The following is a 24473-nucleotide window of genomic DNA, read 5'->3' as shown; positions in this document are numbered from 1 at the left end:
TGTGTGTGCCGTGTGTGTGTGTGCTGTGTGTGCATTGTTTGGAGCAATAACTCCACCTCCTCGTCTGTCCATTCTGCTGCTGCAGGCATGATGGAGAAACACAGCAGAAAACACAATTCTGAATGGTGCCTTTTATTTTCCAAAACTCCCGGACGGCTCAGTAGACGAAAGCAATATGCACATTGTGTAAAGCCGAATTAAAATATCACGGAAGCAAGCTTGAGCTACCATCTACGAGCTAAGCATAGTACAGTTAACGTGACTCAGGTTGATAGTGGGCTTAGGCAAAGCACTATTTTGGAGAGTACTACTACTCACCGACCTGTGGATGAAACCAAATCCCCAAAAATTACTACAGCTCTTGCAAAATGGGTGGCAACTAACTGCAGACCTGTCAGCATTGTAGAGGACTCGGGTCTTAAAGAAGTACTACGGTTGGCATGTTCTGAATTGTGCAATAATGATGACTCACACATTTTTCTTTTGTTTACAGTAAATAAACAAACAAATACAGATCTTAAAGTCAAGTTGATGAAGCAACTTTCTTTGCATTCATTTGATTCCCAATCAAGATACACTTGTTGGGGAGGGTTGGTGAATGGCGGACCCAAAATGCAGAAACAGAAGCAGAGGATCATTTGATGATTTAATAAAACATACAAAACCAAAGGAGTCCTGGAAAAGGCAGGCAAAAAGGTAATCCAAAATAAAGTCCAAGTCAAAAATAGAAACACAGGAACACCAAGACTAACACTCAGGAAAACAAAATGGAGACGAAACACACACAATGATCTGACACAGGACAAGATGAACACAAAGACTAAATACACAGGGTAATGAGGTAACACAAGACAGGTGACACAAGGGCTGGGAAACAGGTGAAACACATTAGGGCTGGGCAGAACAATCAAAAAAGGCAGGAAAACACAAGACATGAAGGAAAACCAGACTAGACAAGACAGAAAACCAAACTATCAAAATAAAACAGGAAACTGAGCAAAGTACAGAACAGAAACAGACTACCAAAATAAAATAAAACACACCAACCCATAACAACACTGGTAAGAATTGCTTTCCATTGTTAATATGTACTTAAAAACAGTTCTGAAATGCAAAATAATAGAATTTTAATCATGTGATAAAACATGCGATTAATCGCGATTAACTATAGAAATTCAGCGATTAATCGCGATTAAGAAAAAATTAATCGTTTGACAGCCCTAATTAATAGAGATACATTTCCAAATGTATTTGTGCAGAAACAGGACTGAGCATTTTGTCCCCAATCAATGCATTACAATCACACATATGGCAGGTATGATGAGGAATGATTACAGCAAGCAAGTCCTGTTTCAATGTGCATACGGGTACTTAACTATGAACCTATGATTTAACATTGTCATTATGAGCATATTAGCATCCTGATGTTAGAAACAAGCTCAAAGCACAGCTATGCCTATTGTTTGCAAAAACTACATAGGAAATACAAATAAAATGAAAGCTGCAAGCAGCGATAAACGCCCCCTCCTCCCAGCACATCAGGGCTATAGCGGGATGTCGGTTGCCACTACATTTCCTCTGTCCACTGTGTGGCACTAAAGAACACACTAATTATATGTCATGATGCTGTATATTATGTGTAGACCACACAATGAAAACGTCATGTAAATCGGATGATTTGTTTGTCACATTGGGCTGACTTCCTTCCAAAGGAACTTTATCTGAACCCTGGTGTGTCTTAGGGGGCGCTACAGCGCCTGCTGGCCACGCCAGAGCCTAGTCAATGCAGAACTTTGCAGTTTTCGCCAGGTCTGACATGTGTGCCAGTTTTTGTGAGTTTTTGAACATCCCAAGCCCCTCAAAAATGTGATTGTGCAGCAGAAAAATAATAATCCTTTCAAAAACAACAAGTTCCTCGCACTTTCCCTAAATTGCCACGACTTCGTGACAATCTTTAGATTATGCAATTTCTTATCAGTGTCCTCTTGATGATGACTTCAAAAGATACGGCCAAGAGGTCTCCAAAACTTTACACAAAACATATCTGTATCAAAGATTTAACATGGGGCGACCTCTAGCTCACCTGGTAGAGTGTGTAGGCTGAGTCCATGGCAGCGACCTGGGTTTGATTCTGACCTGCAGCCCTTTACTGCATGTCTATCACTACCACTGTCTAATTAAATCAAATAAAAAGCGCAAAAATTTCCCATTCAGGGTTGTCCAATAAAGGACACTGTGTTAGAAACTGTTCCCTCACTATTCCCTATATAGTGTTTATTAAATAGTGAACTATACAGGGAATGACCAAACAAGTCCTTCTGCTTCTTCTTTTCCGCCGGGAAAACACGTACGGTAGGGTACATCGTAAATTAGCTGTGCATTGTGGGTATGTTATAGTAACTCCACTACAAAATGACAAACACACTACATAGTGCACTATTTCTGTGATAGGAGAGAGCAGTGCCACAGAAAGGAGATGATAAACATGGAGGAAGAGTTAACTGGGCATATTTTCATCTCATTCATATGATAGGCCCCCTGCCATGGTATAAATAAACAGAAAATGATAGCCTTGTAAATAGCTCTGCTATAACCTGTAATGCCTTGAATAGATATTCTGTTTAGGTTATGCAACTATGTATAGGGCATGCCACTCTCCTTTATGTTATCCACTTATGTGTTTATGTGTACTATTGTGTGTAAGATGTTTATTACTACTACATAGTCATAAAACCATCCTCTGGTAAAACCTTCTGGACATATTTTTAGGATTATTAGTTAACAGGGTGCATGCAACACATGGCATGTCATGGAGGCAAAGGCAGCATGTTTTTTTTATTGCCACTGTGTACAGGTCTGTAGCCTAGAGGGATTCATCCATTTTCATTCATTGTGCTACATGATAAAAAAGTTGTTCAACACTTCACATGGGATACTGATTACACCATATTTGTTAAAGACGTTTTCTCTTAAACCTTAAAAGCTGCATTTAAGGTACCTTGTTACAGTTTTGAACGCAAGTAGCGCTGTGGAGCAATGTTTTTATGAGTGGGTCCCAGTTTTGATTTCTCTCATGCACGTGCAACAAGCAATGCTTTCATACTGTTCCACTGGCAGGGGGCAGGGGACAAGACAATTGCTAGCAAGTAAACAGGGATGTAAAAATACAGGGGTTGCAAAAACTGTGTGGACTAACTCAAATAGATTTGTTTGCTAGCAAAAAATCTGAAAGCACAACATAAGACTGACAAGGAAAAACTATAACGGCAAAGAATTGCCTCCTACACTCAAAAAAAGGAAATTAGCTGTCATTACATTAAAAAAAAGCGTAACGTGTAATTTTAACAAAATAATTTCATGTTTCAAAGGTGAACGTGATAAAATCATGTAGGATAAGCATGAAATTCAACCAATTAACATTTGTTAAATTCAGTCATGTTGAGATAACGTGATTCAATATAGTCAGACTGATTTGCACCGAAGATGGACTAGCGAGATCACGGGAGATGACAAACCGCATGCCCAGGAAAATAACAACATTATCACATGAAGAACTTGCCTGGCGTGCCTGGAGTTCATTTGGAAAATCTGTTTTCATCCATCTAAATACAAAGAAAACGATGTGTATAAAGTCATCAGCAGACCATCATGCCCATCATTTTCAGCAATATTTGGTCATGCATGTTTGTTATTTTTGTACTCAGGCCGTTAATGTCATGCTGGCATATTCATGTTAGCTAACGTGACGATAGTTGGCACGCAGTTAATCAAGGTGTTTCTCTACCATTTGCACCACGTTTTGCCTGCCATATGCTTGTAGGTGTCCAACACATTATTTTATGTTGTTTGGCCTAAAACGCTTTAAAACTTAGAGATGCACCGATAGACCGGCTGGTGACCGGAATGGGCCGGTTTTCACGTGCTCGGCCATGACCGGCGACTGGCCGGTCAGTCTGACATATGCCAATTTCATGCCGGTCAACACTACAATTAACTGACAACAGAAGTTATAGGAGTTACAGTTCTCAAGGACGCACCCGCACACGGACGCAACAGCACAGTCTCTTTTTCCTTTCTCTCAACTTTTCCGCCGTGTGTCGCGCTATTCTCGCATGTAGGAACCTCGTGAATTAACCTGCAACATGTCAGCTGTTTGGAAATTCTTCAGCGTGTGTGCAAAAGATAACAAGTTTGCAATATGCAACACCTGCAAGGAGGAAGTAGGGCGTGGAGGACAGGGTGTGCTTTCTGGCTCTCCGTCACCGTGAACTTTTTTTTTGGAGCACGTCTCTAAACTTTAACAAAACTCAGCAAATACTATTCACCCAGGCATGAGCAATATATCTTTATAATCATTTAAGTGTGTACTTTTAAATTATCTGTTTCATAACGAAAACACATATTCTCTGTTTATGTAATCTGTATGAAAAGAGAGAGATGTCAGTCGTTCTCATTTCAGCTCATTATAGCTTATTATCTTTTAATGTGACCATGCCCACAGAGAGTGCGCGCTATTCAAATGCAAATGATCTGAGGCGATCCATGCATCCCCCACATCAACTCGATAAACACAACAAGTTTAATCAGATTACAGTACTTTACGTCGTCTTGCGAGGCTGTGAGGAATAATCCTGGGAAATGTACCTCCGAAGTGCTGGTTTAAACTAATTTGGAGGAGCAACTGAATACTAAGTTTTTTTATTATTAAGTGCTTTGTTCTAATCGCGATATGGAATAGTGTATGCAAACCGCAAAAATACTGTTTTATGAATCGCGTCTGTGTGTGAATGAATGAACAGCTTTTACCAAACTATAATGCTATACTGAGATGAGTAGAAATCGACTGAAATATGTTGAAATAAAATGTCTTTGTATAAGCAACGTATTAAACTGCAAATTAACATTTATATGCCCTAATATATCATAAAAACAACACGATATGCCTACGTTACAGATGAACTATGAAAGACAACATTTCGTTGACTAGTTTTGCTCTAGTGTGCAGTGGTCATTATCATGCTGCAATCAAGAGACCTATACCAACATTTTTGAATACATGTACAGATACATACATATTTTAATGGTTGTAAATTAAATATTTTAATGGTTGTAAATGTATCGGATCTCTTTCAGAACGTCACTTGTCTGCTATCCAACCACATGAGTACTGGTGAAGGGGGTCATCAGCCATCATGAAGTTTGTGATTTCAATGGTTATTTGTAAGTTTTGCCAGACCTGAATATTTTTGGCCTAAAACAGTGAATTTGTCTTACTGACTGATTCCAATGTTGACATGCTTATGATGCTAGGGTCCAGCTAAAACTTGTATTTGCCCAGTTTGTTTAGATTTTTTTTTTCTATTGGGGTGGGGGTGTTAGTGTAAGGCGTGTAGTCTATCTCTATCTGGTAGATATGACCTACTAAAACATTTTAGACTTCAGCACCGACATATGCAACGTTACCCATGCCCACACATAAACTGCCCATGTACTTTTAAGACATGGAATGCTTTGCACATTCATTTAAGTAGAGTCCATCCTAAACAAAACACCCAGGAGCTACAGGAATTGTCAACATATAGTTGTCATTTGTGCACTTGTAGTGATCTTCCTACAGAGAAGGATTATTTTTCACACATTGGCACTCATTTGAAGAGTAATGAAACTGTTCCTTGTATGTTTGGGGGTTGTAATTTTCAAACAAATGTATACGGAACATTTCACTCTCACAAGAACAGGAAACACAGTCAACATACATTGAAAGATTTCAAGCCAGACGTAGTTAGAAACACTTGAGTTTCACAAGAATCCTCTTATAATCCTGAGGAAGATGCAGGCAATCAAGATGACTCTGCAGTTGAAGCAGACAGTGCATGTTCAAATAGTGATGTAGATGTAACCAATAACTTGCCTGAAGTAATTGAGAATAATTTTGCAGCAGCGTTGCTCAAGTTAGAGCATTTTGCACATGTCCCAGGCAAAAAAACTGATGAGTTCTTAGAGGAACTGCACTACTTAAGTTCAGCAACATTACCCCTCTCCATTGACATTCTTGAAGGGGTATTTCAGAAACATAGTCCCACAACTAATAGGTCCGCGGTAATAGAAGTAGCAACTGCTCTCTGCACTTCTAATCCATTGCTTAAACCATAGAGAAGGGGGGTCCCCTAAGCTTCTTATCTCCGCAACAAGTATTATCAAGAAAGCTTTAATGTTGTAGAACCCATTGAATATGTTCTTGACGCCAAAGAAAACAGAAGTTTTCAGTATGTTCCTGTACTGAAGTCTTTGCAGCAACTCTTTAAGAAAGATGTTGTGGACAGGGTAGATGAAAACCACAGAGCACAGCAGAGTAAAATGGTGAGTGGTGAACACCACACTTACAAATCTCCTCAGGATGGTTCACACTTCCAGCAAAACATTTTTCTGTCAGGGGATGAGATGAGGATATTGTTACGTTTATACATAGATGATTTTGAGGTTTGCAATCCTCTGGGTACTTCTCGCAGGAAACATAAGCTTTGTGGAATCTACTGGATTCTGAGTAATTTGCCTCCAGGCTCATATTCATCACTATCATCAATTTACTTGGCATTGTTGTGTAAAACTGATGATGTAAATAAGTATGGTTATGACCGTGTCTTACATCCTCTTCTTCAAGACATGAAAACTCTGGAGCAAGACGGAGTTTTCATTCCATTACTTGGCAGATTTGTTAAAGGTACGATTCAGGTTGTTGCAGCAGATAACTTGGGGGCTCACAGTATTTTAACTGTCATTAACAGTTTTAATGAGAGCTTTTCTAGTGGGTATATCTGCCGATTTTGCACAGGAACAAAAACAGACATCCAAACAAAAGAGGTAAAATCAGGTGCATTCACCCTTAGGACAAAAGAACTCCATGACTCTCATGTGACCTCAGCTCAGGAGAATGGTACAAGCTGTTATGGGGTGAAAAGACATTGTGTTATCACCAAAACGCTTGCCCACTTCAGCGTACACACAGGCTATCCTCCAGATATTATGCATGATCTGTTTGAGGGCATAGTGCCAGTGGAGCTTGCAAGGTGTTTGGCATTGCTTATATCCAAGAAGTATTTTAGTCTTCAAACCCTCAACAAATCCATCCTGCAATTCCCTTACAAGTGGGCCGACAAGACAAATAGGCCACATGTGATCCCACACACCTTTTCAACTAGGGCAACAATAGGTGGAAACGCCCATGAAAATTGGGCTCTAATAAAACTACTCCCATTCATAATTGGGCACCTGGTGCCTGAGGGTGAAATGGCATGGCAAATACTGTTGGACTTAAAAGACATTGTAGAGCTTGTGGTTGCTCCAACACACACAGATGAGTCAATTGCCTATCTTGAGGGCAAAATTTCTGAGCACAGACAAAAGTACCAAGAACTCTTCCCTGGTGTGCAACTGCTCCCAAAACATAATTATTTGGAGCACTATCCTCAACTGATAATGATGTTTGGGCCTCTTGTGTGCCTCTGGACAATGCGTTTTGAGGCCAAACACTGTTTTTTAAGCAGATTGTGCGACACACCAATTGCTTTAAAATGTGCCCCTCTCGCTAGCCACTAAGCATCAGCTCATGCTTTCATATCACTTGAGATCATCCAGTTTTGAAGAAACATCCCTAGAGGTTACAAACGTCTCAACAGTCCCTCTGGATTTTTTGAAACAAGAAATAGCTCAGACTATTGAAAAGACCTTCCCTGGTATGACTGAAGTTCACCTTTCCAAGTGTATGTCAAGCAAAGGTGTACATTTCAGAAATGGAATGATAGTTGCTCATGGTTCTACAAGTGGACTCCCTGACTTTGGAGAGATTGTTCAGATTGTTGTTGTTCAGGAGAGATTGTGTTTCATGGTGAGAAGTCTTTCTGGGTGGTACAGGGAACATTTCAGAGTGTTTGAGCTGAGTGTACATCCTACCAGAGAAACTGTTCTGATTGAACTTGGTGAACTGGCCGATGACTACCCTTTGGCAGACTACTTTGTTGGACCTCTGGTGACATTAAAAAGATACATAAACATAAGGTTTGTTTTCTTTAATATTGAATGGATCTCAATGGACTCTCTTATTTCAGGGAAGTGTGACTTCATAATGCCACATTTACTTCCCAGCTCTTTATTTTGATTTCATATATTCAAATGAATGGAGAATAATTGGTACAGATTCAGACCAAAGCAACAGCAGAGGGATGGCACAGAGTCACATACAGCAGCACCTTTCTTCAAATCATTCTCCTCCTCGTCTTATTTTCTACTCTCTCCTTCTCCTCGTCGTTTTTGTCTTTGTTCACCAACTGGTAGTGGTAGTGCTGCCCTGGTCTTGTTGCTTTGATCTGCTTTGATAATCACGGTCCATTCATTTGAATGCAAAATGGAAGTGAAACCATTTGGGAATAAGTTTGGAAATCACAGTTCTCTCATTTATTTCAGGTTTTTTTCATAGCCGGCATTTAATCGGCATGGCATTCCCTACTTTTGTACTCATTGGTGTTTTAAAATCAGATTACCCTTGTTTAAACTTAATTTTCTCTATCCTCATTCAGGCGGTCGTGAAATGGCTGCTCCAGTGAAACTCAGAATCATTCTTGGAGAAAACGATTCCCAGAGATCGATCCTTCCAGATGGTATGCCAGAGACTGTCATCGAACTCATACAGGAAATTAAGAGACAATGTGGAGTAGATGGGGACTTCAGGCTTCAATTCATGGATGTTGAGTTTGGGAATGAATTCACCAACTTGGTCTCAATGTCAGACATCCAGGACAAAAGCTCCATCAAGGTCATCTTTAACTCGGTTGCACCTGCCCAGCCTGCTGGCACCCCGTCCCCTGCTGCCACCTCACCAACTCTGAATGACTCCTCATCCCTTTCATCTGCTGGTAGCTCATTTGATACAGACATATTGTCTTCTCCTGAGTCCACCTCCTCGAGATCCACTGCTTGGCCCATTGTCTTCCCCATGGCCCGGTTTGCTTATGATACTCAGCTACAGCTGGACAGGGCCAATGCTGCTTTTAAAGAAACTGGAGCTTTGTTGAATCCTGATACTAAACTTAAATCTGCTATTCTTGATGGCTTAGCTGAAACGATCGTCAAGTGCAAAGTGTACCTCTCTGACAGGGAGTTTGATGAGGTAGCAGCAGCTCTGGTAACTACACATCCATGTTTAAAAGAGCCAGGTTCAGTGACTGGGTATGGCGAATGGAAGACAAGCCTGAAGTATAAACTTGCTAACTACCGAACAAAACTCCCGACGGCTTGGATGCCCAGAAGTTACTGTGAATGCCTTAACACACAAACCTGAGAGCAAATGCAGTCCAGCATATGGTGTAAAGAAGCCAAAAAAAGCCGAAGTGAATTACTGCCCCACCTATCCGGCTGGTGAAACAGCAGAGACACTAGAAGAGATAAGAGTGGCACTCCTCTCAGAAGTAAATAAGAGACACAATGAGCACAAGTTGGCGGCAATGATGGACAAGACCTTTGCACTCAGAAGGCAAGAGGTAGTTGCGGAGGCCCCCATGATAGCTGATTTCAAAACGAGGTGGCCAACTCTCTTCAATGTGCGTGAGGTAAGTGAATGACTGCACTGGATGTGTCACAATACATGTTGACAGAATCTGAGGTTACTCAAACTGATGAGGATTTACTGAAGGCAAGCAATAGCAGCCTTTGCTGGCCTTCTGACAAAGGAAACCAATATTTAGATAAATACATGTATTATGCATTTACATTTCTTGAACAGATAGAACTGCTATTTCAAATGTGTACCAAAAAGGTAACGGAGTTTTGGCTATCTTTTTTGTTATGTTTTTTGTAGGTGAGTGCAGAGTTCAAGAGAATCACAATGATCCATTTGCAGTCAAAGTTCTTCTCTGAGCTTGATGTTCACTCTGCAAACCTGATGAAGTACCTGATGTATGCCAAGAAAGGTGGAGTTCAAGGGAGAAAAATCAAGACCATCATGGCACCCATAACCCAGGTATGATACCAATGTAAAAGTGACAAAAATCACTTAAAACTTGGTCATTGTAGAAATGACTTTGAGCACCACATCTGTTCCCCCATTAGGGGTCAATGGTTAAGAGTGAGGGGCATTATTTAATCCTGAAAAATCTGCTCTGAAACATAAAACTGTGGAATCTGTTGGAAAGCAGTTTTGAAGCACAGAAAAAGCATTGGCACTGTATACACATCTGACATAAAGCACTCAAAAGCGGTCCCTTTTATCGTCCTGTCTTAAATGGAGATGGCAGGTATTCTTACCACATTGGCCACTGTGATTATCATAAAACTTAAAGGATGTAAAGTGGAATGGTCTGTTTTTCACACATTTCAGGCAAAATTATGTCTTAGGTGACATCTTCAGGTAGGTTACCTAGGTTAAGATACATTCATTTGAAGCTTGACATGATTAAAGGAAAACACAAAGTAGTTAATGATAAAATAATTTAAAAATGTAATGATTTAAAATAACAAAGATTTGTCTTAAATAACTTTTAAATAGACTATCTCAAAGGGATTAACATACATCCAAGCTGTATACAATACTAGCAAACACTTTTATGTTGTGACTTCCTGTGAATTTAGTTCTTAAGTGTGTAAACCTACACTGCTGGTTTGTTGAAATGGTGTTCATAATGTTTTGTTTTTTTTCTCTGATCTTCATATTAAGACTGACGCTACTGAAGTCAGAAGAGAACGCATCCTCAAAGGTCTCTGCGTGTACCTTAATGAAGATCCAGAGAAGCTGGTGAAGCAATACCTGGTATGTTAATGTATGTGTTCACTATGGAGATTATCAGAGTTGGAGTGGATGGGGTTTCCTGTGTGTCCCCATTAGATTTAAAATTAGGTTAAGATAAGGCCATTAAAACTATCTTCTTCTCTCACTCACTTAGTGACACGCACCATACTGTAGTGCAATCCCAAACCGCCCCCTACCTGCTACAACTTTACTACCAATTGTCACTCCAAATCAAGTCACTTGCAGTTGTGGAGGGTCACTTAAATAAGGGGGGAGGGTATAAACACACCGACTTTTGGGAAGTCCTCACCTTTCTCAGACGGAGACAGGAAATAATTGGATAATGATGGATGTTTCGCAATTACATTTATGGTTAAGTGAGTTTGTGAAAGGAAAATGATTAGGCGACTTAAATAAAAACTCACTACCACATAAAAATTCTTTGGCCTGTTTTTTTTCATCATGTAATTCTTCTATACATGAACAAAAACAGTGTATCAAATGCCTGTTTGAGGTAAAGTAACTTATTACTGATCTTTTTGGAAACAACCGGGCCGGTTTGGGAGCCTCTCTCCTCGTCTTTCTCTCAGACAACACACACACACACACACACACACACACACACACACACACACCATACTTTGACTCCTTTTTCTTTTAATAAGACAATATACCTTTATTGGAATGGAATAACTAACACTGAACTCATGATTATAACAGACAGGCCCGTGGTATGGCTTAGTTGTTTTGTATTTCACCGACTCAGTGAAACAATTTTAATGTCAATTGGTTATTTGATTACATTTGCATTATTATATTATGAATATGGATTAAGTTAGTGATCGCTGTTTTACAGTAATACTGTAAAGATTGTGTGCTATAAATATGCATGTAATGCACATCAGTAAAAAAATCTTTGTCCTTGTTCATTTTTTTTTGTCAAAGGATGTCGATGAAAGCAGTCAAATGGCCATAGCGGAGACAGTATTTGGAATCTTTGTCATTCGACAAGAAGGTGCAGAGCCTGGCGATGACCCCGCGGATGTTGGGATTGTCCTGGAGGGGGTGGAAGTGATGAGTGAGTTGGGCAGTGTAGCTTTTGCTGTGGTGATGATGCTGGGTCTTGTCTACGCGCTAAACCTGAGCTACCCCCAGGAGCTCAAGTACACTTTTGAGGTTTTGCAGAAGATCATTATGGAATTGGATGGAAACAAACTATCGAACAAAGGACAAGTTCTCAAAACACTGCTTTCCCGTTAAGAAACATTGCCATAGCAAAAGCTACACCATCATTCTAACCTGAGGAAAACTATACCAACACCTTTTTTTTAGCGATAGCTTCATGGAGCCTGACCTATAATCAGTCCTTAAAGACCCTGTGCAATCCAAAACAAGATTTAAAAGTAGTTATAGTTCTCAGAGTTGAGCAAATTTACTGATGCTTTATTTATTTACTTTGTTGTATTTGGAATTTTCTATCCTGAATTCTATCCTAAAAACAGTGCCCAAGACCGTCCACTAGTGGCTAAAAAACAATAAGAAAACTTGTACCTTCTGTTTTGTTGTTTAGGTACACCAGCACATTAAACTACAGGTGTTAGTAAGTGCAAATCTTTAGGAGGAATGGGAGTATAAAGACAGGGCCCCATTTCCCAGTATATCAGTGTTCAGCTCATCTGGGGGGTTTTTTGTGCTCTGTTTTTATTAAAAATGTTTCTCTTTGATGCAAGCTCCAGTCTATTGGCACTTAAGAAAAGCTGTATGCTGAATTATTTTTTCAGTTTCTCATAACAAAATTAAGACTAACCTATGTTTTACATTTTTTAAGTTTAAACATTTACATATTTCGGGAGTTAAACTTGATTGTAAGATCTCCATTTGTCTTGTTTTTACCCTTGATGACAACCATACTGTAGCCATTGTTGAAACTTGTTTAAAACAATGTCCCTAGCGACATTTCAATGTAAAAAAAAAATATATATATATATATATATATATAAAATGTTATATGTTAAAAATGTTCTAACTTTGGTAAATATTTTTTATTAACTTCTGTGTGAGTTCACCATCACATAAAACCACAGGTGTAAGATGTACAAAGTGCAAATGTTAAGAGTAGATTAAGTGGGATGCGAGTGAGAGGGCCCATTTCCCTGTATTCTCATAACAGACTTGAGATATATTTCCTTGTGTTATCAACAAGCAACTGCACTGTGCATTATAATTTTGGAAATACAATTTGATTGCACCTTTTCTCATTTGTTGTGTGTTGTTTCCACCATTAGTTTGTTAAAAAGGTTTTAATTTATTAACAATCAAAAGCTATTCTTTGAATTAATGTAATTAAATCATGGAAAGGATTTCCACGTGATTAAATGGCTTTCTTTGAGTATTAAGCACTTTTGTAACTTAAATTGCATAGATTGGATCAACTTTATTAACTACTATAATTGTACTACTGTAAAGTAAGTTGGATTCAACTATATTTAATTAAGTTGAATGCAAATTAAGCAAATTAGTTGGGCTGACACTATTAAATTAAGCTGTGCCCAACCATAGTAAATAAGTTGAATCAACCTTAATAAATTAAGTTGACCCAACGTAAGTACATTAAATTGGAATAACAGAATTGCATAATGCTGAAATAAAGCAAGTTAATCATGTGGAAATCCTTTCCATGATTTTTTTATGTTCATTCAAAGAGTTATTTTTTTGAGTGTAACACAACCAGCAGACAAGGAGCAACATTAGCATTTATCCAGAGTAGTTTATGTCCACCTAACAAATTAGCTGCTACTTTACAGTAAATGCACCACCGCTCAACCATTTGCTGTCAACAGCTAGTGTACACTGGTTTTATCAGAGCTTTCTTCTTTGAAAGTGGCAAACTCCACTCACCAAGAAAAAGTACTGCACGTAACATGGACAAGGGAAGTGGTGTGATGAAATTATTACAGCAAAAAAATGTTTCTGAAAATAAGGCACTAATTGTGTAAGTTTATTTTACCACTCAATGCACTCACAATGCCCACCTGGCACGTCTCTTTAGAACACAAATTGTCATGGTACCAGATCAACAACTAATTGTATAGAGGCTAAGTCCTAAATTTGACAACAACAAAGAGCTACAAACCTGAGCTGTGAGAATAGTGACAGCAAAAGAGAAGTTATAAACATAAGATCTCATTCCAGTCTCAACAAAATATCCAGCATGAGCGTGTGCGTTGGCAATGACTGAGCCATTAAATGAAAAAAAATAAGAGAAGAGTTTGGAGAGAATCCAAGGAATGGTTACAAGAGCCTGTTAGTCTTAAATATCAGAGCGGAGGTTTGACTCATTTCTACATAAACAGATCAGTGAGTAAAGGTTGAGGGTGTGTGTGTGTGTGTGTGTGTGTGTGTGTGTGTGTGTGTGTGTGTGTGTGTGTGTGTGTGTGTGTGTGTGTGTGTGTGTGTGTGTGTGTGTGTAAATCTGTTCAGTCTCGGCCTTCACTGCTCTGGCCACAATCACAATCCACCGCCGACCTCTACACTCGAGTCGTCCAAGTCTTCTTCCCCGTAAGAGCTGACATACTCCGGTCTAACGTAATGAACCCACTGAACCTCACCAGAGCACTCTCATGTATTAGCAACATCGCAACATAGGCTGGAGGACTCCAGGGAAGGAAAGGGAGAATATTTGTGCGGAGTATGTCAGTGCTTTGTTGTGGGTAAGCCGCTGGCTGCCTGGCTGACTGAGGGGCTCTTACAGTGTGAAAGAACCATGACAGACTTTCTCTTTAATAATCTGCAGGTCACCTGTCATTGCTTCATGCACGCTGATCTAGAGCCCTGCACAGGACTGTTTTTTTAATCCCGCTCCTGCCCGCTCCCGGTGGATTTCTGACCATTACCGCCCGCTCCTGCAGTGTGTGTGTTCTGCTCCTGCCTGTTCCCACAACTTGTGTGTTGGGTCCCGCCCGCACAATGTCTTCTTTTAGTTATTTTACAGTGTAGTATTAATAAATATGCATATCTGTCGGTATTAAGTAGCAAAGTTACGTTCTAGTGCAAAATTACATTCAAGTGCAATAATTAGTCATTCTACAGGCAAAGTGTCATTGTATTCATTTATTTATTTCACTTATTTTAGAACATGTTGTTGGCTGTTTGTTTTGTCCAGGTCTTTTAACACTAACAGATTTCATGTTAAAGTCCCTGTTGATTAAAGAGGCGGAGCACAGTCCCCCGGGAAAGAAGTGAGAGAGAGGGAGTAGAGGAGTGATAATAAAGCGTTTGGCTGGTGTTTAACTGGGTGCATCGTGTGCGTTGCTGATTTTCTAATCAAACCAAGTTAGGCCAAGCTAAGTCGGTTACAGCACTGATCAGGAGCAGAGCTCCTAAATCCCGGGACCCGCTGTCTATTTTTGGACAGCTCGCTCCCAGCAGCAGGCCCCCCTTAAAACCGCCCGCTCCAGCAAGATTTGTGTTGGGTCCCGTGGGACCCGCAGAATCCCAATCCAGTCTTCTACTCTGATGAACTGATATTAATGTCAGAACGTATACCATAATTAATAGTTTCTGTAATGTCATGAAATGCAATCACCCATTCTTCTATATTTTCATGGAGCAGCAGGGTAAATAAGGAAGCCCAGTAATCCATCTCCCAAAACACACCCTTTAGGTCTTTCCGGGGGGATTGTGATGCAGAATATGGAATATACAATTTTTGTTCTTTCTAGAAAAGACAAAATAATTATTAAAATAAGGTTTGTTTTTATTTCAACAATAACAATGATTAACAAAAGTAAATAAACAAAGATCTAATCATACTGTTATTTGCAAGTGATCAGATGGGATTTGTGTGTCTAGACATAGAAATTATTTCTATAGCCCAGACATCACTAATCTGTGTGCATGGGTTGCCGTGGTAATGACAGTAACCACAGTAGCTATGCTGGTGTTGTGGTTTTCCAACTATAGTTAACTAGTGAGCGGCTAAATAAGTACAATTTAATAACGTAATGTCTTATCCATACACTCCTGTCACAGCATAGGAAAGCACTTTGCTATCGATAAATAGGTGACAACTTTGTTCGGCAAATGTTTTTGAAATGTTAACCAGTGTAGCATGAAACATGCTGCTAGCTAACTAGCCAGCCGCCCGCTAGTTACTATTACGTTACTATGAACTATGGGAGCGCAACAAACATCATCCTGAAAAATAAATTCAAATTATTTGCTAAATCAATTTATCACCCAGGGTACAGGCAGCCGAAATGGGTCTACTGGATGGAGAGGGTTGTTGTTGTGGTGGTGGGGGGGGGGACTCTGGGTTCAGTCAGTATCTGGCCCCCGCTGGGGCGTGGGAGGTGGGGCTGGAGCTGATGAATGGAGTCACTGGGGATGGTATCAGGACTGCATTGACATTCAAAACGACAGTAGAAGTTGTTGAGGTTGTTTGCCAGGTGCAGGTGGTTGGATAGAGTGGGGGGGGCTTTGGTTTGTAGTTGGTGATGTGTCTTGGGCACTTCCAAAATGAAGCAGAGTAACTGGCTGAAAACGGTTGTTGGAGTTTATCAGAGAACAGTCTTTTCTCACTGCCTTGCTAAACATGTACTTTGACTCTTTAAACCAGTCCCTGTCCCCACTCCTAAACACCTCTTACTTCAGCAACCTTAGCTGTCTGAGTTTGGCTGTGAACCAGGGCTTGTCATTGTTGTACCTCACCGTGGTACGTGATAGTACACAGCTGTCCTTACAGAAGCTATAATGTATGATATCACAACCTCTGTGTACTCATCCAGACTGTTGGTAGCAGTCCTGAAAACATCCTACTCTGTGCAGTCCAAACATGCCCAAAGATCTGCCACAGCTTCACTGGTCCACTTTTTAGATGTCCTCACAACAGGTTTAAAAAGTTTTAGTTTCTGCTGAGGGAATTCGGTGGACCATGATGGGTTTTAAAATGACCCAGTGCAGCGCGGGGGACAGCATGATATGCATTGCTGACTGTAGTGAAACAACTGATATGTAAGAAGTGTAAGAAGTACAAAGAAGTAAGAAGTACAAGTGTAAAGTGGGACACTGCATTGTGTTAGTATTACTAAGTAATGATCCATTCAGGTCAATATGGCCATATGTTGCTGCTCGATTAGTGTGCGGAGGAAGGTCTGGCTACATTCATAGGAGAAAAACATGCTCTGGTTTATTGGCATTTCTTTAAACCAATCACAGTAATTGTCTTGGGCGGTGCTAAGCTCCGGACGGAGCCACGGTGCCTCTGCTAAATAGTCTCAGGAAGGAACTTGTTTTGGTGGAACGTGTATGTTCAAAAGTAGTTTTAGTCGTGCAACAGAAAACTCAGATTGGACAGATAGTCTAGCTAACTGTCTGGATTTACCCTGCAGAGATCTGAGGAGTTAACCATAGTCCTCACAAATCCACCAGAGGTTAGAACGCCAACAGAGAGACAGAGGAAGGGGACAGACATCCGGCCAAAAATGAGGGACATCCGGCGGAATTTCCGGCAGCAAATAAACAATCCTATAAATGAAACGTCGTCAATATAGACTATTGCTTGATGGGCTTGAGTTTGTCATATTATGCTTTCAGCATATTTCTTTTGAGCATTTTTGAGCACACAGTACCTTTGAGGTTATTCTGAAGAATATTCTAGACAGTAGCCTATTTGTCATTGTTTTGGATTGTTAAAATAATAAGAAAACAAACATTTGCATAAATTACTAATTCAGTGCAATATGGTTTTTAATATTTACCCAAGGGCATAGGGAATTCTGCAAATCAGAAACAGATAGAGGAATATATTATAAGTAAAAGACAAAATTAGTTATATTTTCGACAGATTTGTGATAAAAATGGGATACATAAAAAATCTATTCACTATACTTACTTATACGATACTTGTGTACACTTACTGATCTGATGAAATGTTCCTTACCTGGTGGTTAGTGCCCTTTCTTATATCCTATCAGATGACAAAACAGCTCTGTTGCTAAAACCAATAAGAGAATAGCTACTAGTGAGTGACATATCCCTTCTGAGAGCAGCTTTCGAGGACACAGATCTGGTAGCAATTACTTTTGCCTGTGCATAAAAAACTCCCCTTCACGTTTTTCAAAGTGCATGTAAATCAAAGCACATAAAATGTATTAACATTCTAAATATCATTGATCAATATCAGCAGTCTGGTGTGATCTGTGTCAACTTTAACTGGACTTTAATTGTGCTGTGATTTGTGTTGCTGTAACACTGAGCTGAAAAGCAGAAATATATTTTGAGTCTACATCCACCGATTGGACCAGTCAAGCCATTGGGGCCATTTGTACTGTGTGATGCAACTGCACATTGTCCAGTTGTCTGCAGTAGTGACAGGCAAAACAAACCCACAGTTAACCACAGCAGGAGTTGGTGGCATTTACACTGTACTTATGAAAGTGCCGGGAGAAATTCAACCTATTATTACACTCATGGTTGGTGATAAAGAGAGTATACTGTCCGGGCAAATTACAATAACAAAACCTTCACAGTGAGAGATCCGTGTTTAAAGAAAAAATTCTGTGGTGTTAACTTATAAATAACCCTAATTCCCAAAGATTGCTACATGGGTACAAACAAATCAGTGGCCTGCAAATTTCATGATTTTATGATTATATTCGCCACATGTCAAAGTGTCTTTGAGCAAGTCCCTGAACGCCAACTTGCTCCCTGGGCGCTGTATGTAGCTGTCCACTGCTACGAATTCTCAGGATGGGTTAAATGCAGAGATTGAATTTCACTACATTGTACTGTATGATTTTTATGTGACCAAGAATACAGTTTCTTATTATTATTCTATTAAATGTAGGGTTTTCTTGGTTTTCTTTAATTTGAATTTAATTAGATCTTTCTGTAGTTGTGGGTAATTAACCCAGTTTCTCTATGTTGCGTTCAAACAGGTAATCTATCACTCTACCATGCCATGCCCCTGAGCAAGACTCCGAACCCTCCAACTGCTCCAGTGGAGTTACTGAAAGGTTATCAGCAGCAGAATGTAGGTGCAGCTCAGCAGTGGAAGACAGACAATGGTTCTAGTGAACTTCTTCCAGAGTCAATTAGTGAAACTATGAATTTGAAGTTGGTGGAAGACAGCACAGAGCTCAGCTGCTTTGTTTTCTGAATAAATAAAAGGTGGAATGTAAGCATGGTACTTACTGTTGTTGGATGTAATGTGGTCGTACAAACTGGGGGGCCGGCCTGACACTTAATTTCATCTGGGCCATGTTGTTAGATGGCGCGGGGGCAGAGGCATAACCATTGGGAGAAACTTGCTGAGGTATGGGTCGCTGGGGCACCACATTGTGTCCATTAGTGTGTCCATTTGAGTTAGCAGTGGTGTGCCCATTCCCAGGCAGTGCTGGGAAGGGGTGTGTGGGCATCGTCTTCTGCTCGCATGCCTTCCCCTTTGAGCCAGGCTTGCAGACACAGAGCTGAGGCCTGAGGCACATTCCTCCATTCTGGCATTGAGGGATGCAGTTGGCTGCAACACAAAACCCAGACAGAGCAGAGAGAGAAGAAAAGAAAAGAGAGGAAGGAGAAACAGATGGAGAATAAACATGAGTAATGACAATAAGAGATACAAAACAGTGAAATAGATAAGATTAAAAAAAAGATAAATTGAACTTGAAGTTTCATGATTTTAAATGCACACTAATGCTCATTGCATCTCATTGGTTTATGCACTGTAGCTGAGATCTTTAGAGGTGCTTTCACATCTAACTGGTGTGGTTCAAACAGCGTTTGCCATTTGACTCAGTTGGTGTAGGCTGGTAATAAAGTCATAAATTGATCTGTTGTGGACCAAACACCCCAACTGAAGCATTGGGTTAGAGAGATGTGTTATGCTCGTGTCCTATGTGTATATTGGCACTTCCTTAACAAAAAGTGAGTTAAACGTAGCAGCCACAAATTAGATATCCCGGCCCCCCACCCTCTGTCTTTTTTTGGCTCTTTTTTGGTTTCTAACTAGTCAACATTATTTATGATATATTGGGTCCAATTGCAGTCGTGACTATATTGTTCAAAATCAGTGGTTAAATCGGGATATTCGAGGAGGAGGAGCCCTTGTCCAATGAGGTTTGGGATTTGGGAATGGGTGGAGTGGTTTCCACAGACCACACTGTCATGGGATTATTTCTTCAGCAGAAAGTCATTCCAATGAAAACTGTAAGATGTGTTTTGAGGAAGTTGATTGTCCAGAGTAACAAGGGCACTGTTTCTGGAAAGAGATGTTGCTGATGAATTTCATGAATGTCATTTTTTAATGCTTTGATTCACCTCCATTGTATTCTCAATCTGAATGTAAATGGCCATATACCACTAGAGAGAAGAACACTTTTCTTTTCTTTATTTATTGTTATGGGGAAAAAGTTCACCTCCATGAAACACTGTAAATTCCTAAAAGACAATAATACAACACCCCAAATACTGTATATATGTATATACCCAAATGCACTGCCGTAGGCAGACAACGTTCTTTTGTTTCTTGACATTTCTTGACATTTGTTTGCGTTAATTTTATGGTTCAAGAAACACTGAAATTCTATGGGCAAGAAACCACAGATCTTTGAACTGAGGCAAATACAGTATAGTAACTTATAGCCTTATTACAATAAAACACTAGGCCTACTATCTGTTGCTTTATTTTTTGATTATCTAAGTGATTAGATAGGTTGCAGGCTTACAGTAATGTCACTATTTCCAATATTATTATATAAAGGAGCAAACCTCCCTGTAATAATCCACTTGACACACCAGAAAAATAAATGATTGATTTTCCAGTGGAATTACATTTGGTCTGTGTGCAGCAGTTTACCTGTTTGCTGTGCAACAAATCACTGCGGTTAATAGGGCTACTGTAAGATCACAATGCCACATCAGAAGATTAAAACAAGAAATAAAGTTAGCACAGCTGCACCACATGCCTTAATTGTGCACAGCCCCTCTCTCAATGTGGAGACAGGTGGCTTGTACTGCTGTGTAATGGCCAAAGCTGTTTATTAAAGTCAAAGAATAGGAGCTACATTCTGTATCTGTCTTGTTGGCGTGGGACAGTGATGGAAAGTAGAGGTTTCAAGCCAAAAGTTCGACAGTTGGCAGCAGTATGATACTGAAGGAGATGGAGCTGAGCTTTGACAGGGTGAATGTCAGGAGACGAAGCTCAGCTCAGGCACAATTTAACCCTAATTCAGAATTATTTAGTGGATCTTAAACTGTATACAGTGTGCAACAAATGATCTAGCTAATCACCTCACATCAGTTTTAGACAGGTAGCTAGCACCGACCTGGTTAGTGGTCTAGTATAAATGAAAGATGTTAAATCTCCCATGAAACTTTTCATCTCATAATATTATGGTTTTAAGCTAATCATTTCAAGAGATCTGAATTAGGACCTCCGGGTTCACTCCATTATCAGACATGGCCTGTGTCAGAGGTGAGGATGAGGGAAATGTGCATCAACCAAATAAGAACTGAAACCGGTGCTTCAACAGACAGGACATTGAGACAGGGTGGTGAGTGATGAAGTCTGGAGCACACAGTTATAGTGAGAGCTTTTTAATAAGGTGCAGCTGCTGACATTTCGACATAAAGCAGTGGTGGTATAGACGTTTAAATTGCCTGTGCCCAGCTTATAGCTGTTACTCATAGGATGGACAGGATCTGGCCATTGGTGTGTCGAGCATTGGCGAATCATTCAGGCTTACATTTTGTGTCAACTGTGGTTTAGTTGTAAGAAGACAGTGTGAACACAAAGCAGATGTGCTACATTCCTGCTAATGTACACATCTTGTCACATCCAGCTCTCGTGTCTAGATCATGTTTTGGTTGTTTTTTTCCCCCTCACATTGTGTTTTGTGTACTTCCTGTTTTATTTTGAAACTCACCGTCTGTCTCTGGTGCAGGTCACTTACCTTCCTGCCTGTGTGTTTACCTGGCCTGCCCTAATGTCCTGCACCTGTGTCTAATTGCCTCCCCTCCTGTGTGTATGTGTGTGTGTATATTATATATATATATATATATACACACACACACACATACACACACACACACACATACATACACCCTTTCCTTTTGTTCAGTGCCGTTGGTCTTGTACCTCTGTTCCAGCCTTTGTTCCTAAAGTTTGTTACAGTGAGTTAGTTCTGACCAGTGCCTGTGTTTTTGGCTAAGCCTTGGTCTTATGATTGAGATATCATTGCCTGCTTATTGTACTCCTTGCACAATGAAGAAACACCTTGTTTCCATCTGAAACCACAGTTGTTGAGTCATGCATCAAAATAAGTAGGGTTGCACCCGAGTACTTGGATATTCATGCGTTGGGTAGGTATTCAGTTTTTAATTTAGGGATTCAGATATTTGTTTTTCTCTTTTCAATACTGTAGATTAAGTGAAACGAAAGACACGTGTTGCAGCGCAGTATTTCATTTCAGCAGTGTGAGTCTTTACTGTCATTTACTGTTGCGTTCCTCTGCTCTCTCACACACAAACCCAGTGCACAATGAAAGCAGAGGCGTTGGAGTGGCGTCTCGCAACTCTGTTAACTAGTTGCTCTCACTACCAATATTATCTACTCCGTTTCAACAATGTAAAGCTGAAAAAAGATGCAACGTGTTTTGTCAGGATTAAGCAATGAGCAGAGGAAATCTGCTAGCCGCTAGGCTAATTTCCACAGTGTAAACACTGAAAAACTGCAGCGCTCTGCCGTCCATCTCAGCCGAGAACAGAGACATGTCTGGCTGAGTCAAGCTATAACTGAGCAGTCTGACTCTTTCTCACCACTCTCAACTATCCTCAGGACCCATGCTGGTAAAAAGGCTGATTGGTATTGTTTCTGGAGAAGGATTTCACAATGATGACAGAACTGCAGCCACGATGCAAAATTCTAAATTGCACCACAATCTCAAGACACATAAAGAAGTTGTATAATCACCACATGGGAAACTATAGCCACCAAACTGAAGCATTAAGCTTGATTTATGGTTCTGCGTTGAATCTACACTGTAGGTACATACGTAGGTAAGCATAGATACGGACCCTACGCCCAGGCATGGATTGGCCATCGGGAATACCGGGACATTTCCCGGTAGGCCGGTCTATTTGTGTGGGCTGCATGTGATGCACATCGGTCGAAAGCTTTTTAATTTGACTGGCTGATACAGAGAAGAGAGATCTTATGATTGGCCAAATGGTTTGTCTCTCATCTGAACACTGACCAATTACATCCTACTATGGCCCACCTCGGCCACAGCGGCTGATGTTTTACCCCAACCCAACCTAAGCCCTGCCTGCGCCGAAGCACCTTCCTAGATGTAACGTCGCGGCGACGCAGACCACAACAACTGTGATTGAAAACTAAATGGCTGAGGAAATAAATCTGCTGGCGTAAGAAAAGTTACCTCCTCTGCCTCACATTTCACAAGACAATCACAATGTACATCAATGTACTGAGTCTTTTATTACAACTGAGATCTGGTCCAGTCTGTAAACATCTACCCCTCATATGACCAATATGATGCAGTTTGATGTTCTACAATTTAGTAGTAGTGTTAGCATTTAGCCCCACAAGCTGGCTGAAACGCTCCATTGCTGATTTTTTACCTCAGCCTTGTCTACGCCGTAGCCTGACGTGCACCTTCCTAGATGTAACGTCGCGGCAACGCAGACCACAACATCTGTGATTGGTCCGCTCGCCGGTGGCTCGGTAGCGTCACATTTAGATCCTACTCATTTCCAGGTTCTCCTTCTCCACAAACATGAAATAATTTAATAATAATTATAATTTATAAACTTAGCACAAAAAGTGAGGAAATTTGTGTTTGGTAATGCTTTTTGGCAATAAATCTTATACCGTTGGAAAGCCTGTTTAGTTCCCTTTCAAATGGTGCCCCATTTGTAAGGAAGATGCATTTGCTCAGCAGCGCTGAGTATGTGGGTTGCACCCATGAAAAATTTGCCAAATCTTCTCTGCCAATGCCAGACAGCTTATTCTTCCATTGACTCCTTTGGTGTTTGGTGGATTGGATGATTGAAGTTTGAAGAAACAAGACATATTGGCAATTGAACAATTGATTCATTTCACAATCAGGAGCCTCAGTAGCGTGTGGAAGAACCATACACAGCCACAACAGCCTGGCACCTCCTCCTCATGCTGGTCACCAGCCTAGTCACACACTGCTGTGGGATGGCATCCCATTCTTCTCCCAGCATTTGTCACAAGTCAGCCAACGTGGTTGTGTTGGTCACTCTGGCACGAACAGCACGCCCAAGCTGATCCCACAAGTGTTCAATGGGGTTGAGGTCAGGACTGCTGGTTGAAGAATGTGATGCCATCCCACAGCAATGTGTGACTCCAACTTACAAATGGGGCACCATTTGAAAGGGAACTAAACAGGCTTTCCAACGGTATAAGATGTATTGCCAAAAAGCATTGTTACCACAGAGAAATAATCTACCAAACACAAATTTCCTTACTTTTTGTGTTAAATTTATATTAATCCTACATGCAAATTACATTGATTTTCATTCTGTTATAATACACATTACACACAGGACTGAAATACACACACACATGCTCAGTACCTATATATGCACTAATGGAGTGATGTCATAGTGAGGGTGCTGTCGATGGACAGGCGCTCCGAGCAGTTGGGGGTTCCCT

The 24473-nt window shown here is 40.4% G+C and overlaps 1 protein-coding gene across 1 annotated transcript in view; it reads right to left on the bottom strand.

Moving 5' to 3' along the window:
* Positions 1–19289, bottom strand: part of LOC144513583 (latent-transforming growth factor beta-binding protein 1-like) — a gene marked incomplete at its 3' end in the record, with an annotated part of 106011 nt that extends 86722 nt beyond the window's left edge. Inside the window, exon 1 of the mRNA XM_078244696.1 lies at positions 18971–19289. Coding sequence (XP_078100822.1) covers positions 18971–19263 — 293 coding nt within the window. The remainder of the gene's footprint in view (positions 1–18970) is intronic.
* Positions 19290–24473: the final 5184 nt, after the last annotated feature.

The sequence above is a fragment of the Sander vitreus genome, unplaced genomic scaffold (genome assembly GCF_031162955.1).
Source record: "Sander vitreus isolate 19-12246 unplaced genomic scaffold, sanVit1 ctg290_1, whole genome shotgun sequence".
NCBI classification, from domain to species: domain Eukaryota; kingdom Metazoa; phylum Chordata; class Actinopteri; order Perciformes; family Percidae; genus Sander; species Sander vitreus.
Note: the sequence above shows the minus strand (reverse complement) of the source record. Positions and strands in the feature narration are given on the sequence as shown.